This window comes from Xiphophorus maculatus, chromosome 11, assembly GCF_002775205.1.
Source record: "Xiphophorus maculatus strain JP 163 A chromosome 11, X_maculatus-5.0-male, whole genome shotgun sequence".
Lineage (NCBI taxonomy): Eukaryota > Metazoa > Chordata > Actinopteri > Cyprinodontiformes > Poeciliidae > Xiphophorus > Xiphophorus maculatus.
In genome coordinates this window covers 16,812,420-16,832,678 of record NC_036453.1, presented here as the reverse complement: position 1 = coordinate 16,832,678, position 20,259 = coordinate 16,812,420, and the positions used below count along the sequence as shown (strand labels likewise).

Sequence of the window (20,259 nt, the reverse complement as noted above, 5' to 3'; positions counted from 1 at the left end):
TTCTAGGTTTAAGCATGGCTTGGGGCTGTTCATTTAAAATACTCTAGGGGTCGCTATAGAAAAATTAGGCCACGCCCACCAAATATCGCTATGGATTCCTGTTCGGGGATGGATAAGGATCCATCCTAGTGAGTTTGGAGCAGCTCACCCCGAAACTGTGGAATTCAGAGCCAAACGAAATTCGATGGCGTTCGCAACGCCGCCACGCCCACCTGCTTCATCGCAGCCGGTCGGGGTTGGAATCCACAACACACCAACATGTCTTCTGTCTCTGGACACAGTTTCATGTTGATTAGGTCAAAGGGCTAAGATAGCGACCGTTCACAGTAAAACATGACACTTCCTGTTCTCAGGGGGCGTGGCCTACATAAAAAAAAAATTTCACTGCAGGGTATTTTAGGACACCCGATGCCGATCAATCACTGAAAGTTTGGTCCCTCTATGTGTTTTTGTATATGAAATATAAGAGGTTTTTGTTTCATGGCGTGTAGGTGAACTTTGACCCCTGGTAACCCCCCTTCAACATGCTCCAAAACTCACCAATTTGATAACTTTAAATCAGACATGCCTTATGATCAGACTGACCGAGTTTGAAGCCGATCAATCGAAATCCCTAGGAGGAGTTCGATCAAATACGAAGGCTGTAAACGTCAAAATCGAGGAAAAAAATGGACGTTCAATACAAAATGGCCGACTTTCTGTGATAGTTGCACTATGACATTACTTGTAAATTCTGAGCGTCTTAGTGAGCTCTACAACTGTACCGAATTTCAAGTCTCTACGATGAAGTAAGTGAATAGCAATGGGTCTGTTGAAAATTGCTAGTTGCTGCCGTTGAGCAATTTTTTTTGCGATTTTTGCGGCGACCTTAAAATTCAAAATTTTTAAACCGCCTAGTCGCTTCCGCCAAGTTTGGTGAGTTTTTGAATATGATAAAGCCCCCAAAAAGGCGCACGAAGAGGGGGTAAGAATAATAATAATAATAATTAAAGCTGCAAGCAGCCTCGGGCGGCCCTCGCAGCAAGCGCCGCTCCGGCCTATTGGCCACCGCGGGGGTTCCAGCCACCGCAGAAGGTCTCGCACGATTTCCAGAGCCGCAGCCAACTCCCGACCGCAGAAGCTCCGCCGCAGTTTTCAGCACCGCCGCCCGCTAGCCACCGCAGAAGCTGTCGCGCATTTTCCCCGCCCGTCCACCAGGCGACACGCGTGAATGCGTTCGGCAGCGCTCCCCGACGACTGTCAAAAAATGTGGCGCAGATCGGTCGATGCGTCGAGGAGATACAACCCATGTATTAACTTAGGGGGCGCAGTGGAGCCAAATTACATTTCAAACCCGTTGGGCTCTTTAGAGGTGAACAAAGGTCATACAGATCCAGTTTGGCGCCAATCGGATGATCTATGCCTGAATAAGAGCCAAACGTATGCATATGGCGAGGGACTGATATTCGCCATTTGGCCACGCCCACACGGTTCAGCCAGCAGCGAGCATTGACAGAGTTTATCATCCGAATCATCGTGATTAGGTCAAGAGAGCCATAAACAGAGCTTTCCAAGGAAAAAAATGGCACTTCCTGTTGTGAGGGGGCGGGGCTTAGATGACGTCATAATGTGATGACGTAGGATCGACGGGCATACCACCAGGATTACTCAGGCAAAGTTTGATGCAGCTCGGTCAAAATATGTGGAATGTAGAGGCAAACGTATACGAACGGCGTTGCCGCCATTGAAAACACTTGGGACTTTAAAGCAAGCGAGACCAACTTCCTATCTGTCATCCAACACAGAATCAACTTGATTAGGTCAAGAGAGCCATAAACAGAGCTTTCCAAGGAAAAAAACGGCACTTCCGGTTCCGAGGGGGCGGGGCTTAGATGACGTCATAATGTGATGACGTAGGATTGACGGGCAAGCCTCCAGGATCACTCAGGCCAAGTTTGATGCAGCTCGGTCAAAATATGTGGAATGTAGAGGCAAACGTATACGAACGGCGTTGCCGCCATTGAAAACTCTTGGCACTTTAAAGCAAGCGAGATCAACTTCCTATCTGTCATCCAACACAGAATCAACTTGATTAGGTCAAGAGAGCCATAAACAGAGCTTTCCAAGGAAAAAAACGGCACTTCCGGTTCCGAGGGGGCGGGGCTTAGATGACGTCATAATGTGATGACGTAGGATTGACGGGCAAGCCTCCAGGATCACTCAGGCCAAGTTTGATGCAGCTCGGTCAAAATATGTGGAATGTAGAGGCAAACGTATACGAACGGCGTTGCCGCCATTGAAAACTCTTGGCACTTTAAAGCAAGCGAGATCAACTTCCTATCTGTCATCCAACACAGAATCAACTTGATTAGGTCAAGAGAGCCATAAACAGAGCTTTCCAAGGAAAAAAACGGCACTTCCGGTTCCCAGGGGGCGGGGCTTAGATGACGTCATAATGTGATGACTTAGGATTGACGGGCAAGCCTCCAGGATCACTCAGGCCAAGTTTGATGCAGCTCGGTCGAAACATGTGGAATCTAGAAGCAAACGTATGGCATCGGCGTTACAGGTCACTTCGCCACGCCGCCACGCCCAGCTGCTATCTCAAAGCCGGTCGGGGTTGGAATCCTCAACACACCAACATGTCTTCTGTGTCTGGACACAGTTTCATGTTGATTAGGTCAAAGGGCTAAGAGAGCGACCGTTCACAGTAAAACATGACACTTCCTGTTCTCAGGGGGCGTGGCCTAAGTGATGTCATCATTTGACCATATGGTATTGTAAGCCACCTGATGTCGATCAATCACTGAAAGTTTGGTCCCTCTATGTGCTTTTGTATAGGAAATATAAGAGTTTCGTGTTTCATGGCGAGTAGGTGAACTTTGACCCCTGCTAACCCCCCTTCAACATGCTCCAAAACTCACCAATTTGATAACTTTAAATCAAACATGCCTTATGATCAGACTGACCAAGTTTGAAGTCGATCAATCGAAATCCCTAGGAGGAGTTCGATCAAATACGAAGGCTGTAAACGTCAAAATCGAGGTAAAAAATGGACGTTCAATACAAAATGGCCGACTTCCTGTGATAGTTGGCTTATAACATTAAATGTAAGTTCTGAGTCTTTTGGTGAGCTCTACATGTGTACCAAATTTCATGTCTCTACGATGAAGTACGTTCATACCATTGTGTCAACAGAAAATTGCTAGTTGCTGCCGTTCAGCAATTTTTTTTGCGATTTTTGCGACAACCTTAAAATTCAAAATTTTTAAATTTTCTAGTCGCCACCGCCAAGTTTGGTGAGTTTTTGAATATGATAAAGCCCCCAAAAAGGCGCCTCTTTGGGGGGGCAGAATCGTAATAATAATAATAAGAAACAGTACAGAAACAATAGGCCTTCGCAGCGCTTTGCTGCTCGGGCCTAATTAAAGCTGCAAGCAGCCTCGGGCGGCCCTCGCAGCAAGCGCCGCTCCGGCCTATTGGCCACCGCGGGGGTTCCAGCCACCGCAGAAGGTCTCGCACGATTTCCAGAGCCGCAGCCAACTCCCGACCGCAGAAGCTCCGCCGCAGTTTTCAGCACCGCCGCCCGCTAGCCACCGCAGAAGCTGTCGCGCATTTTCCCCGCCCGTCCACCAGGCGACACGCGTGAATGCGTTCGGCAGCGCTCCCCGACGACTGTCAAAAAATGTGGCGCAGATCGGTCGATGCGTCGAGGAGATACAACCCATGTATTAACTTAGGGGGCGCAGTGGAGCCAAATTACATTTCAAACCCGTTGGGCTCTTTAGAGGTGAACAAAGGTCATACAGATCCAGTTTGGCGCCAATCGGATGATCTATGCCTGAATAAGAGCCAAACGTATGCATATGGCGAGGGACTGATATTCGCCATTTTGCCACGCCCACACGGTTCAGCCAGCAGCGAGCATTGACAGAGTTTATCATCCGAATCATCTTGATTAGGTCAAGAGAGCCATAAACGGAGCTTTCCAAGTAAAAAAACGGCACTTCCTGTTCTGAGGGGGCGGGGCTTATATGACGTCATAATATGATGACATAGGGTCGTCAAGGAACCCACCAGGGTCACTCGTGCAAAGTTTGGTGCAGAAGCTATCGACCGTTCACAGTAAAATACAAGACTTCCTGTTGTCAGAGGGCGTGGCCTACGTGATGTCATCATTTGACCATTGGATATTATTGGACACAAGATAATGATCAATAACTCAAACTTTGGTGTCTCTGTCAGTTTTTGTGTTAGAATTACAAATTATTTAATTTTTTCCTTTTCAATTCAACATTGAACTGTCATTCCGTAGTGCAATGCTGCCCTCTGGTGTCGAATTACTGAAATTACTGAAATAGTTTCATTATTTCAGTAATTCGACACCAGAGGGCAGCATTGCCCTACACATGACAAAGCCCTTTGTATTACACAGTCGATCACAGGGGAACTTTGAGCCTTGCTAACCCCCCTTCCACCTGTTCAAATGTCACCATATTGATAACTTTGAATTGGACATGCCTTATGATCAGACTGACCGAGTTTGAAGCCGATCAATCGAAATCCCTAGGAGGAGTTCGATCAAATACGAAGGCTGTAAACGTCAAAATCGAGGTCAAATGAACTTCAATCTAAAATGGCCGACTTCCTGTTGGGTTTAGAGCATGGCTCTAAGAGACTTTTTTGTACGTCCTGACAAGATACACATGTGTACCAAGTTTCGTAATTCTAAGTCAAAGCATGTCTTGGGGCTGATTTTTTAAAATATTCTATGGGGCAATGTAGAAATATTAGGCCACGCCCAACCAAATTTTGTTATGAATTCCTGTCGGGGGCTGGATAAGGATCCATCCTAGTGAGTTTGGAGCAGCTCTCCCCGAAACTGTGGAATTCAGAGCCAAACGAAATTCGACGGCGTTCGTAATGCCGCCACGCCCACCTGCTACATCTCAGCCGGTCGGGGTTGGAATCCACAACACACCAACATGTCTTCTGTCTCTGGACACAGTTTCATGTTGATTAGGTCAAAGGGCTAAGATAGCGACCGTTCACAGTAAAACATGACACTTCCTGTTCTCAGGGGGCGTGGCCTACTTAAAAAAATAATTTCACCACAGGGTCTTTTAGGACACCCGATGACGATCAATGACTGAACGTTTGGTCCCTCTATGTGTTTTTATATAGGAAATATAAGAGTTTCGTGTTTCATGGCGAGTAGCTGAACTTTGACCCCTGGTAACCCCCCTTCAGCAAGCTCATACAGTCACCAATTTGATAACTTTAAATCAGACATGCCTTATGATCAGACTGACCGAGTTTGAAGCCGATCAATCGAAATCCCTAGGAGGAGTTCGATCAAATGCAAAGGCTGTAAACGTCAAACTCGAGGTCCAAAATGGACCTTCAATCCAAAATGGCCGACTTCCTGTTGGGTTTAGAGCATGGCTCCAAGAGACTTTTTTGTACGTCCTGACAAGATACACATGTGTACCAAGTTTCGTAATTCTAGGATAAAGCATGGCTTGGGGCTGATTTTTTAAAATATTCTAGGGGGAGATGTAGAGAAATTAGGCCACGCCCACCAAATTTCGCTATGGATTCCTGTTGGCGGGTGTATAAGGATCCATCCTAGTGAGTTTGGAGCAGCTCTCCCCGAAACTGTGGAATTCAGAGCCAAACGAAATTCGATGGCGTTCGCAACGCCGCCACGCCCACCTGCTTCATCGCAGCCGGTCGGGGTTGGAATCCACAACACACCAACATGTCTTCTGTCTCTGGACACAGTTTCATGTTGATTAGGTCAAAGGGCTAAGATAGCGACCGTTCACAGTAAAACATTACACTTCCGGCTCTCAGGGGGCGTGGCCTACGTAAAAAAAAAATTTCACTGCAGGGTATTTTAGGACACCCGATGCCGATCAATCACTGAAAGTTTGGTCCCTCTATGTGTTTTTGTATATGAAATATAAGAGGTTTTTGTTTCATGGCGTGTAGGTGAACTTTGACCCCTGGTAACCCCCCTTCAACATGCTCCAAAACTCACCAATTTGATAACTTTAAATCAGACATGCCTTATGATCAGACTGACCGAGTTTGAAGCCGATCAATCGAAATCCCTAGGAGGAGTTCGATCAAATGCGAAGGCTGTAAACGTCAAACTCGAGGTAAAAAATGGACCTTCAATACAAAATGGCCGACTTCCTGTGATACTTGCACTATGACATTACTTGTAAATTCTGAGCGTCTTAGTGAGCTCTACAACTGTACCGAATTTCAAGTCTCTACGATGAAGTAAGTGAATAGCAATGGGTCTGTTGAAAATTGCTAGTTGCCGCCGTTGAGCAATTTTTTTTGCGATTTTTGCGGCAACCTTAAAATTCAAAATTTTTAAACCGCCTAGACGCGACCGCCAAGTTTGGTGAGTTTTTGAATATGATAAAGCCCCCAAAAAGGCCCACGAAGAGGGGGGCAGAATAATAATAATAAACAGTACAGATACAATAGGCCTTCGCAGCGCTTTGCTGCTCGGGCCTAATAATAAACAGTACAGATACAATAGGCCTTCGCAGCGCTTTGCTGCTCGGGCCTAATAATAAGAAACAGTACAGATACAATAGGCCTTCGCAGCGCTTTGCTGCTCGGGCCTAAATATAGAATTTAAAAAAAAACTGAGCAAAGCTGAAAGCAGTAGATCGGGTAAGGAGGGAATACCACAAAATGCTACACTGTTTAGCATTTAGTAATACAAGAAAAACCTGCAAAAGCATTCACAACTCTGAACTTTTCCACATTAGCTTATGTTAAAACCACAGGCGTTTTCTATTATACTGGGATTTTATGACAGAACTGTATTATGAGCTACAAGCAATCATCATGTATTGCAGAAACAAGAAAACAAGACCAGCAGCTGGAACTGCAGTAGGAGGAGGTTTTACCACGCATCGATTCAGGGGGATTAAACTCTGTTAAAAGACAAACCTCAGATTTCCTTAGATTTGGATTTTGAAAAATCTGCAATAAACAATCCATCAATTATTCAGATGATTAATTGATTAATTGGAGAAACAAATTGGAACTTTTTGAAGATTTTTCATGTAACCATTTAAGCCTTTTTATACAATATAAGAAATATGCTAAAAGAGGTAAATAAACAAATAATGCAGTTAATTTTTTAAACAAAAAGATGATTTTGTTGCCAAAAATTCAACGACATAGTGTACACTTGGTCATCTGTAGATAAATTTTTGCATTAGCCAATTAATAATAGGAAAGCAAAAGGTACTTAAGGTGTTTTTTACACAATTAGAACTGACAAAGTTAAAACTGTTCCATGAGTAGATATAGGTAGAACACGTTTACAGACAATATTTTTTTTATTATCTTAAATGCTAAATATATATATTTCTGTTGAGTTTTAGCTCTATTACTGCTTTGAGGGTGTTGTTTTTCAGCAAATATGCTTTTTTAAAGTCTGTATACTCCAGTAATTACAAATTTAGTCAATTTGATTAATCGCTTCACCCCGACTGTCTTGTTCCTTCCACAGTTATGAGCCATTTTGTACTAGAATAGGAACAACATTAATGTGTTTGGTTTTAACCTGAAACCAAATGTGGAAAAGTTGAATACTTTTGAAGCCACTTTAACTGCAACCAAAACAAAGTTCTAAGTTGAATGTAAAAAGAGCTTTCCATGGAAGCATTGCTCTGACTCATAGCTCTTCTGATTACTTATTTTTTCAGACAGAAATAATAATAAAAAAAAAAATCTTCCAACAAAGGGGCCAAAACCCAAAGCTGAGGTAAAGTCTAAACGCCGTCCAGGACAGATCTCACATCAAGTCTGAAAGTCTTGACTCAGAGTGAAAATACTAATGTGGATTTTACAGTTGAAAAGTATATCCAAAGTCCACTCTGGCCTTTTCTGATGATTTATTTTCCTTTAGTTGTTCAGCTTTGATGACTGGCGGGAGAAACTGAACCCTGAAAATCAAACTTCACCACTGCGTCATGTAGGCTAATCAGCAGCCATGTTTTTTGCCAGCAGAGGAGTTGAGCTGTTCGTGTCATGTCATCACACAGCTTCAGTTACCAGGCATTTTACCAATCAAATGTGTTTGGTTGTAGAAATATTAAATATGAAACACAGAAACTAACCAACATGACAGAGTGTTTAATCTCTTTTTACAGACTCGAGCTTTTGTTTGCTCATTAGGGAGGCAAAATGACAACGTGGTAAAGCAAAGACGAACAGATACATGACAGCAGTTTTGCACCAAAGTGTGTGAAGGCGACCAATCAGCAGCCAGAGCTGGGACACTAACAGGAACACCTACATACACCCTGCAGCCCTAACATCTTCTCTATGTGTGCAGTTAGGAGACGGCAATAAATAACCTGCAGCCACTTAACTGTACCTCTCCTGCTTTACTGCAATTAATCTAGCCCACTGCTGACCCCTACTGGTTCATTAAAATCATAACAATACAGCAGGAAACGGTACAAATCTCAGTGGTGTGATCAGTCAGTATATGGCTGATGGATTCGGAGAAAAAGAAAACACTTTCACACTGAGAGGAGCGGTGTTGGGACAGAGAAATAGGCCATGCTCTCAATTTCCGTCACAGTTTTTTTTATTTATTTTTTTTGCTTTCTCCGTCAAAGCTGGAAAAAGAAACAATCCCAGGATGCATTTTGTTAAGGCTGGAGAACAACAGCTAATTTTAAAAGACTAAGCCGTTCCTGTTTTACCCCCTGAATGCCAACATGGAATTAGTCGACAACGGATGTTATTCTATTCTGCCCTATTTTACATGCAGCGTTCCAAATGCACCACGGATGTCCTCTTACAGCACTAAATATGACAGCAGAGCAGGAGCACAAACAGCGGAAAACAACAGGAAAATAAAAAGGAATAATAGCCCATAATACACAAGGAAACATTAAAAGCTGAAGAATGATCTAAACTAAACAGATGAAAGTATTTGTTGGAAGAACCAAGGGCAGAAACAAAGATACCTCCAGACACAATATCATTCATGTCCAGGTTATAAGAAACACTCAAACCCTTTTGATTCACGTCCGATTTAGGAAGCAAATGAATCTGAGATGAAAGAGCAGATTCAACGCTTGTTGAGTGTTTTACTTCTGTAAACGCTCAACAATCTAGAAACCGAAACAGAACCGGCATGTGTCACACCCACTATTCATCAGTAAGGATGTGTGCAATCAGAAGAGTCACAAGCATGGTGAAGAAATTCCAGTGGAAGGGTCAGGACTGTACCTGGATTGTTCCAAAATCAACATTTTCATAGTGGAAGTGGGCACATTCGGCCAATTTTGGGAAATGTCCCTTGGTGAAGGAAAGTCTGGAAACACAACAGAAATACAGATTGTTTAGATACAGAACGGCCATGGTAACAAGGGATGAAGTGTTCCTCAAGCCTCTGTACCAGGGACACTAGTTCTTTTATAAGTCAGTGTTACTGGTGCAGCTCTAACATCTCTCTGTTGATGACAAAATTTACTATCACTTAACCAGAGTAGCCATTTTTATCAACTTTAAGATGGCAGAAATCTCTGGAAGAAATTTGTAGTTTTAAATGCTATAATGTCCAAACAAGATGATTTGATTTTATCTTTAAATAACTTGGTAGAACTCAACTTTTCTTTGAGATTTAAAAAAAAATCAAATTAAAACACTGGTTCTTTTCTAAAAATGAGTTATACTTTTAATTTATTGTGAAAAAGCAATGTAAGAAATGTGTTCTTCCCAGATGGTGGACAAAAATATAATGGAGCACACATCCAGCAAAATATATAGCCCGTGTGTGGGGGTGTGTGATTACTCACTTCTTGACATTTTTGACCTTCATGCTGGCCGTACTGCTGCTGCTGGAGCGAATAAGGGGCTCCGCCCTTAGCTCAGGAATCTCTGCACTTCGTGCCTGAAAAAGAAAATAAAAAATTCAAACCAGCAGAAGCACAAATATTAGCAATATGTGTGCATAAACATTTATCTGGTACAGACATACTACAGCTATGAGGCACGGTCAACACTTTTCCAGTGAATTGTGTGCAAGTTGCCGATTCAGATCAAATGAGATTATTGAAACAATGATTTGGTGAGGGAGTCGGCTGGTACGGATCACCCGCTACCTCCATATGTACGCTCAGTTAACAGAGGAGGTCAAGAGGTCAGTTGTAGATGCTGTGGAAGTTACTTCTGTAAACTCTGCAGAAATACATCCCATGATCTTGTGTCAAAGCTGCTTGAATAAGCAGTAATGTCATCTGACTGAGAAAGAACAAAGTTGTTTTTTTTTGCAGAATGTATTGTTTCTGTGTTTAGTGAAGCACATCCAGAAAAAAAAACATGGACGTTTTAGAGTGACTTGTAAAAGCATTTATAACCCCAGAACAACATTAGGTATTTAGCTTTAAGTGTCTATTAATATAAATGTTTTCAGTGCGACAACTTTACATAATTGTTTTAAGAATAAAATTTGAACATTGTAGTGTACTTTGTAGAACCATCTCTCTCTCCTGTTGCAGTCCTCATGGAGGGTCTGCCTGCTTTGCACATTTTAAAGGTTGAGAGGCTAAAAGGTTTCTTTTTTGTCTTCTCCAGGTAAAACACCTCTTCTACATAAAGCAAACTGAAATCAGATTGAAATCTTTTTTAGTCTATGACATAAAATACGTTTGAAACCGTTTGTAGTTTTGGGATCGTAACATGAAAAAATGTGAAAAAGCTTAAGGAGTATTAAATATTTTGCAAAGTGGTGTATTGATCTTTATTTTATTTTATTTTTTACAAAGACCTTCTTTAAGGCAGAAAAAGTTCAAGCAATGGATATGATGTTCAAATTCAAATCTACTTTAGTCATCTTAAATCTTTATTTAAAAAGGATAAAACTCCTCGAGATCAAAGATTTATTTTATCCTCTTTAGGATCCCTAATTGAACCCAAAGGGAAATTAAATTAATTAAATGTTAACTGGTCTTTTAACTGTTGCCTGTTCATACTGCCATCCTGCTATTTGAAACGTAAAACAAGCTGCATATGAGGACACTGAAGCAAATTTATCTGCCAGTTAGTCCAAAAAACAGATACGTGGTGAATCAGAATGAATGATATAGAAAAAAAGAAAGACATCAACTACTGCATGATATTAATATTCTGCCCAATTCAACCTAAATAACTTCATTCAATCCCAATCAGATTTATACTTAGCTGTATCGGGTGTAATGCGTGCAATTTATGCAGCAGATTCTCATAACGTGTTGTAAATACATAGTCAAGAAATAGCCGTAGATTTTTATCGTTTAAGTGAAAGTGATTGATTTTTAGTCGCTGATTGCCAGACAAAAATAAAACTACAGGAAATACAAATGAAAGCAGAAGTAATTCTCTTTTTTGGTTTGTTTTTGAAAAACAAAGTGAAAACTGAGCCGTAGATGTTATGTGAGCTCTTAAGAAAGCAGAGATTGTTATTTAGGAAAGTTTCTTGTAAGCAGCTTGTGACCTGACAGCCAGACGGTGTGACAGTGAAGGTGGTATGCAGATGAAGTCAGCTGGAACTTTCTGCACCTCCTCTACCCAAGGTCTTCACAGCATGAAGCTGACAGAGCCAACAGGCTGTTTTAAGCACTGCAACGTTAACTTTTCAGCATGCAGTTAGTCCTTCTGTCCACACATAACATTACGCTGAAGTCCTTCAGTGGACAACCAGGTTCCTTTAAGGACAATGGACATCGGTGCAATCAGGTTTTTGTCAAACAAACCAATTGTTGTAAATTATCCCAGCCTGCTGTTCAGTAATCTGTCCTGGCGTCCTCCTTCATGGTGTTTCTCACATCTGTGAGTTAATTGTGCAGTTCCCTTAACATTTAACTGAAAACTCTTCTCAATTCACTTATTAATTTCTCTTTCTTGACCATATTAGATGGTACAAAATAACACCTGACGCCTGGCACATCAGGTGTCAGGCGTGCCAGGCGCCTGACACCAATCAGTAACTGATTAGTTACTGATAAGTAATCAGTTACTGATTACTGATTAGTAATCAGTAATCATTACTGATTAGTAATCAGTAATCATTACTGATTACGACAACAGTAATCAGAATGACCTAAAAAGGTCAAAACAATATTTAGCAATAAGCTAAGCCCACGTACATTTTCAACATTTTCCATTTCATCAAAGTATAATCTATACATATTGGAATACAATTATTGTAATCCAAACATCCCTTTGCGATATGAATATTGTAAACACTGATATTGCGACGACGATGTATTCGAGATGGACTTGGTGTCAAATTTGGCGCCGAGTCAGTGACACGTCATACTAACGTATGACAATAAGGGTACTGTTGATTTTTACATCTATCAGATCTAATATAGTAACTGCTGCAGTTCAGTGACATGACGAAACAACACATGCAGTATCGTTTCTTTTCTATCCGTTTCTCCAAGTACTTCATTTGTCTGTAAATTTATTAAAAAAATAAATTTACTTTCTAAATTTATAAATTTACTTAATTTAAGAATTTTGTCCATCTTGCTAATCAGCTCATGCTAGACACTATTTTACCTTAAACGTGGATTAATTTTACACTTTTGTGTAAAATTGACTTTTTTGAGCTTATTTGAGCTTAAGACAAAGGTCCTCCTCGGAGCTGCAGCTTCTAAACTCCAGCTCACAAAGCACCCCGCCCTCCTCCTCCCCCACTCAGCTCCTTCAGACTAGCAAGAAGCAATTCGCAAACAACTGGTGGAACTGTGCGTCTGCTGAGCTTTTAAGAGCTACTTCTCAGGGAAACGTTGGTAAAATGAGCGATGTTGTGATGACTTCCTGAAGGTCGAGTTTCAGAAAGACCAGGAGTTCTCAAAGAAACAGAGGCCCAACTTCAAGACGTTATTTAGTCAAATTTTTTTTAAATTGTGTTTGATGCATAGCATTTGTATAATAACTAAACACAGTACTTGATTGTTTAATGTGCCTGGAAAATACATAATACTGCCCCTTTAAGCTTCACACTAGAGGAAGGGTGCCCAAAGTAGGAACTCGAGGGCCGGCATCCTGCATGTTTTAGTTCTCTCCCTGGTTTAATGCACCTGGATCAAATGATGGATCATTAGAGGCCTAAGAAGAACACTGACATGCTGAAAAGGTTGTTACTACCACCAGGGAGAGAACTAAACTGTGCAGGATGCCGGCCCTCGAGGATCGACTTTGGGCACCCTTCCACTAGTGGGTCATTATGATCTAGTTTTGGGTTTCTAATCAATCATCTGTGTGAGTTGTGCCAGTCTGAGTTTTGAACTGCTCCCTCTTTGATAAAAACAAGTAGCAAGAGTTCAAATTTGCATCTTGCCTGAAAGTTGCAGATTCTACTTCCGTCAGGAAGCTCAGATCAAAGTACCACATCCTGTGCCATGTTCGGTGTAAAGCTCTGCACCATTAGCCCACTGGGCCTTGGGAGCATTTTGCTCCATTTCTCTGCTCCCCAGTGCAACAGGGCGTTGGTGTAACAGCTTACACCAAGTTGCTTAATATCACCTCCTGGAGCCACTGGAGACATTCAGAATTTTATGCCAGCCCAATTCATAGCTGCTCTGCTCTCAAATGTTGACCAGAGACGAGCCAACATGAAGAATTAAAAGCCCCGCCTCTCTGATCAATATTCATCAGCTTGGTGAGGTTGGTGTCGGTTCTCTGTCTGTTGCCGGATCGAAGCGAACACTTGCGAGAAAGCTCTTACCACGCGCCGACCACGGGTGGCTCAGCGTGTTACCATGGAGACGGCCTCATTTTCACTGTGCTGTTGATGCGAGATGCAAGGGCCGCAGTAAAACCAGGGGAGGAAAGGAAATAATGAATGATGCTGCGTGCTGAATGAAACCAGCACCGGAGTTGGGGTGAAGTTGGGCTGCAGGAAGATGGCAGAGAGTCTGAAGCGGTTCGGAGTCGAGTTGATCAGAAACCTAAGGCGCTATTTCAGGAGCGGAGATGAAGAGGAATGGAAGTTAAAACTCGTTGGCCTGCTGCTTTATAAACAGATGCTGAGGAGGTTATGACTGGCAGCAAGTAAAAGGGACGGCAAGGGAGCCAGAGACAGAACCGGGAAACACAGCCAGACAATGGCAGAGATTCATTTTGGGTTTCACATAGAAAAACTATTCCCAATGAACTGCACTGAGCTGAATAAAAAATGGGTTTGAAATAATTGACCTTTTAATGACTACAATACCTCGCCAACATTTCCAAACTGCTGAAACTTTCCCCCATTTTCTATTAATTTAGATTTTACTCGACAGACAAAGCAAAATAGTGTATAAATATGACGTGCAAATTAAAGGAGACTTGATTTGTGGTTCACGCATATGTGTGGCATATTTGTCCCTTTTTATTCTGACACACCAAATTAAAATCCAGAACAACCACAGGCACCTAAGTAATTAGAGTCCAGCTGTGTGCCATTTAACCTGCGAATAAATCCAGCTGTTCTGTGAAGCCTCAGGGGCTTGTTAGAGAACATCGATGTTGAAATGATGCATTTTTAAAAACACTGAAATAACAGAGTTTTAATTATGTTCTAGAACTGAGCTTGGGGTTTTTTCCACGCTCAACATTGAAACATGATGTTTGGATTGCAATGTTTACATGTATTTTATGACTTTTTATTGTTTGGTTTTTATGAAGTAAGGCGTGTCTGACTGATTAACAGAGCTGTTTGAGGAGGAGAGTATGTAGAGAATGATGGCGCGTCTCACCATGGCACTGATGGTCTCCTCCCAGTCGGGTCTCTCTCTGGGATGGATGTGAGCGAGTTCAGGCACGATGTTATCGTCTTCTATGTGACGTCCCGGCCTCAGGCTCCTACAGCCAACACACACAGTACCACGCATGGTCAAATATACTGGACAACACAGAGCGGAAAGGTAGGTCAGACTGATAACTGTATATTTGTCGCAAAGATGAAACGTCTTCATTTCATTCTGATGTTGAAACTTGGGATAAAATCCAAACAAAATTAAAATGAAATAAAAAATTTCTGTTTCATTTCTCCCCCCTTTTAGTGATTTGTCATCAGTCTGATTTAAACAGAACCATGACATCCCATTTGCTTCAACAGTGTTCACCGTCAGTTATAAAAATGTTTTGAGCCGTCTTTAATATAAATGTGAAATTCCAGCACTTAATCCCTAGAAGTATGTTGAGGAATAATATTAAGCTGCACGGTTTTTGCAGGCCATGTAGAAGCTGGTTGGGTTATTTTCCATCTATACTTTCCCTGTCCCTGTTTGAAAAAGAACACCAACATAAATAAAGCCTCCTCTGCCCTAATATCCTGCTCATATAACTGTAAATGAGTCATGTTTAGCCTTTGAAGGGATCCACGATTTGTTGTAGCAATAGACTTTATGTGAGACACAATTACTTTAGATGTACAAACAATACAGTAAAAAGACTGCTGGCTGTTTAGTTTATATAGACTTCAACAAAATATTGTCACATTGTCATTGCCATGTGTATGCTGCAGTATCCTGGGTAGATGAAGTATGTGAGGTGCTAGCTAAGGTAACTTAGAGCTACTTTAGCAAATTGAAAGATGAGCCCCTTCACTTTAAACCGCACCATGTTGAAAAAGAAGGCAATGTAGAAGTAAGAAGGGGAAACCAAACGGATGAAGAGGAGAGAGAGTTGGCTGAAAAAGCTGTGCTTGGAAATGCTAACTGGAAAGGAGAGCAAAGAGCTCCAGTTTCTAACTCTAGCTACTTACTGTAAGCATCGGGATCAAAACATTTTCCCAAATATATTGTGTTACAAAGATTTAAAGATGCTTAATTTTCACTAAACATCCATTCATTACATAGAAATATGTTATAATTTGATTCCTGCTAATGGCGTTAGCTCCTGCTAATATAGCAAGCAGAAAGCCACAAGCTGATCAGGGTTGTTCATGAAAACTTTGAGGCAGTTTGCCCCAATGCAGACGTTTTGTAGGTGTTAATATAGTTAATAGAAAAATCACAACAGCTTTAGGTTAACATGTTCAAGTGGTTGTGTATCCCTTTTAAAAAACCCCCATCAAAAATACCAAGAAGCTTTAAGGATCACCTAGCAGGAGAACCGGCTTCAACTTACTCAACCTCTCTGCTCAGAGCTGCACTGCAGTCCCACAATTCAACATTCCCTGATGAAGAGGCATGTCAGCAAACAGGAAGTGCTCCTTCAGCCCCTGCAGCACATAGTTTCACAGCAAGGCTCAAAAATCTCGTTTCCATCCCCCTTTTCTCGTCTCTTTCTACATTCATTGAGGCCAAACATGAGGAAAATGTGACAGGATTTCTCTTAGAGTCTCTCATGCTACAGTCTTTAGTTCAAACTGGTACACTATCCCACTATGTAAGTAAACAACCAGCAAAATCACACATTTAAAATGGTGAGAAGTTTTAGTCCTGACTGCACATTTCCATTTGCCTCAATTTTGGTCAATAACAAGAACAACGGCTCAATTTTTGCTCTGAAATGAAAGACATGAATCTCTCCCAACATTTCTGTTCAACCACTGCTCCTCACCACTGGAGCCACTGCATGTCTGACTGAAAATATGTTGGAGGGGGTAATCATTTCATTTCATTATATCATCAACCAGTGGGAAATCTAGCCAGCAAATGTGAAACACTCAGACAATTCGCCTCTTTCAATGACCTAATGTAGAAAACTCTTGGAGTTGGAAAAAGATCTCCTACCGAGAGGCAGCTTGTTCTTTCTAACTTTTTAAGAAGTAGAAGTCCGTCTGCTGGGAGAAGTTCTACGAGTGATATCTTTCTGGCTCAATCTAGAGCTGATCCAGCACTTTCCCATCATCACTTAAAGTCAAGCTTGGAGAGAGAGCAGCTGCTGTGAACAAAACAACATTTAGAAGAAAGACAGCTGATTCAAAAAAGCTAAATCTTGTTGTCTGCAATACGTGTGGTCACTGGTCAGGTTGTTATACTCATCCACACATCTGTTCTAACCTGGGCGATAAAACAATATCAATCGTGTTAGACACGTGATCCATGTCAAAAGAAAATATGGCTTAAAATTTTGATAACTTCACAGAACTTTGATCCAGAACCGCATGGCATTCTGGGGGATGTAGGCAGAGGAAAGAGATCTAAGAAAGGCTGGTGGCATCAACTCACTGAGTTGGTAACTCACTCTTCAGTTACCAATGGCGGATAAATGAAGTTCTCCTCATTAGTTTGGCAGTATATTGGATATTTAAAACGAAAATTAATCAATAATTAAATTTGATAGACTGATATAAAATGCTTATACTATTATATGTTTTTCATTAATCTTCTCACCAATATTGCTAACATCGTCTTTTTCTTGGAATCATACTGTTAGTCAGCCAGCCATGTTGTATAAAAATTGCGGCCTATTTTTATGTTCACAGCTTCAAAAAACAATTATTGATAAAAATATATATATATATATTTAAAAAAAAAATATATATATATATATATATTGTATATGTCTGTGTTTTCGCCAACAATCAAGCATTTGTGATGTTTTACAATGACGTTCACAGTAGAGACTAGTGAAAGTACAACCCTACTCAGCTGGCAGCAGGCTGCAGCTTCCCCTGTGTGTGTGTGTGTGTTTGTGTGCGTGTGTTCAGCTGCAGCTCTTTTTCAAAAAGCAAACAGCTGTCTGTGTGGGAAAGACAAAAAAGGCAGAGAATGCTGCTTAGAGCACTAGGAGCTAAATTCATAAAGCAGGAGGGAAATTTTTCTGGAAGTTATGTTCACACATACAGTCAACTAGACCTACTTTAAAAGATGTTAAAAATTATGTCATTTTTTTCTTTTTTCAATTTTATTTTGTTTAAATCGTGTCAGTTCACAACAAATATCACCTTAAGGAACTTAACAGATGTGCAGTAAATGACATACATTCTAATTTATCCTTGTTATTAACAGTTCAGTAAATTTCAGACATTTTTGGTTTATTTCCATCATTTACAATTTAAAACAAACATGTCACTCGTTGACATAATAGTTTTGAATGAAAAAGAGTCATTTGAAGGAAGAAAAAAAAAATCAAGGTCAAAGTTCAGTTCATCAATAATCCCTGATACTGAACATGCATGCAGTGATAGTGGAGAGAAAAACTCCCCTTTAACAGGAAGACTAACAAAATATAATACCATTGTAATTAAGACAACCAACCATATCGACCCTGCAACATAGAGTTATTCATTAAGGTTAAAGAAAAGGAACAAAACAAAAGTGATGTGTTTAAGGGAGAGCAGGGGACTGCAATGCGTGGAATGTGCTCTAAAGACGATCCTACAATCTCTCTGCTTTGGCGGATTGTCGACACATTCTATGATCTAATATATCAACCAGCTCTACATAGATAGCTGCATAAACAAAAATCAATTCAAAGGAAAAAAAAGTCTAACAATACCAAAAGGGCTAAATAAGCCTAAATATAAACTCTTCAAAAAGTTAGGGATATTCAGCTTTGGGGTGAAATTTCAAGATGCCCCAAAATGCAGCATAACTTTTCCAGGTGAACTTAAGAGATGTGTCATTCAACATCTAGCCTGAAATTGTAAAAGTTTAAGCAGTTTCGAGAGCAATGTCCTGTAAATCTGATATCATGCATGTCACTAGTAAATGTTGAGCAAAACAGAAGAATCTCAGTAACATTTGACCACTGGTGTAAAAAAACGTCTTCGTTTGTATCACATTCTACAAGATTCAAGGCGTCATGTAATCATATCTTCACATGCATCTGCGTAGGAAGAAGTCAGAAACGGCTCAGAATGAAATCTGATTTGTCAATGACAAATATGTTAAGGGATCCCGTGAGGAACGCGAGCACGGTAGAGTCGGAGCAACAAGTGTGCCAGATTGGATGGATGTGATCACTGTTTATATCCACAACTCTTAACGAAAGCCTTAACGGAAAACACGTGGATACAAGCCACTTTTAGAACTGCCAATACAACCCTCTAGAGAACATTACTGTTCTGCGCTGATGAAAGGAAAGCCAATGAGTGGTGATGGAATGCTGCAGGGAGCTCCTTGGACATCATGCCCAGCTCTACAGCGAATACACAGCGCCTCAGCTTCACATGTCGGTTTAAACCGATAGGCAAAATAACATTCGCAGCAACTGAGCATTAAAATTTTATGAGCTATGCAATTATAAAATTTATTATAAACCACTTCACTCAAAGATTCTAATAAATATTTTAATAAATTCAGCCAAAAACTGAAAACACTACAGTAGCAGAAAGGCGGGTTAGCAGTTCTTCTGGACAGGCTTGTCACAATAATCCGTAAATCAATTAATCGCATGACAAATTAAAACAAACTCAATAATTTTCACTTGCATGTATCATCCAGTTTTCTACCAAAAACTGGATGATAGAAGTCTTCAGTCTGGTGATTTGGTCTCAAGTAGCCCTTATTTTGAAAGAGACCGTTGTTTACAGAGACGTCATGATTCATTTTATTTTTTGCTCCCATTTTGTTTTTTTATTGGGGATATTTAAAATATCTTCCAGATCCAGTGTTAAATGTTCATCAGAATTTAAAGTTTATTGATCTGTAAGAAACTATTCTTACATTATTATTACTTGAAAATGCTCTCAACACAACAATATTAACGTTTATCGCAATAACGTCTGGGACAATTTATCAACCAGGAATATGTGTTATGGTGACAGTCCTACTTCTGGATGATGTTTATGCAACATTTACAAAAAAATATCTGCAACAGAATGGCACCAATGGTACAAGGCTTTTAAAATATAAAGAATGTAAATATTTTTAGCTCTAATATATACATTTTATATCGTTATGTGGGCAACCCATCTTTATTTTCTAATGACCTCATTATGCAAAATAAATCACTTTATTCCTTTTGCAAAAGTAAAATCATTCATTTTGTTCCAAAATCAGGAAAATACAATTAGATTTAATTGTCTCGTGTTTCAAATATTTAATATAGCTTATATATATAAGCTATATTATTTCGCGGCTCTAGACAAAAAAATTTTTAGCAGCAAAAGCAAAGGTTTCTCTGAATTGAAAGGTACGGATCTAGCACACAGCAGAACAAAACCAGAAAACTACATCAAAAAATATATATATACATGCTGAATAGTTAGCATGGAAAGCTACAGTACATACGACTGTTTAAAAACCAAAGGTGATGTTGCTATGGTAACATACCATGAGGTTTGTCTCAATGTCATTCTAA

At 40.6% G+C, this 20,259-nt stretch overlaps 1 protein-coding gene across 7 annotated transcripts in view; it reads right to left on the bottom strand.

Moving 5' to 3' along the window:
• Positions 1 to 20,259, bottom strand: part of arhgap32 (Rho GTPase activating protein 32) — a 124,688-nt gene that overhangs the window by 72,109 nt on the left and 32,320 nt on the right. For all 7 annotated transcript variants that reach the window (XM_023342592.1, XM_023342596.1, XM_023342597.1 and 4 more), the window contains 3 exons: positions 14,760 to 14,865; positions 9,831 to 9,925; positions 9,262 to 9,346 (listed from right to left, as the gene is read on the bottom strand). In XM_023342592.1, coding sequence (XP_023198360.1) covers positions 9,262 to 9,346; positions 9,831 to 9,925; positions 14,760 to 14,865 — 286 coding nt within the window. The remainder of the gene's footprint in view (positions 1 to 9,261; positions 9,347 to 9,830; positions 9,926 to 14,759; positions 14,866 to 20,259) is intronic.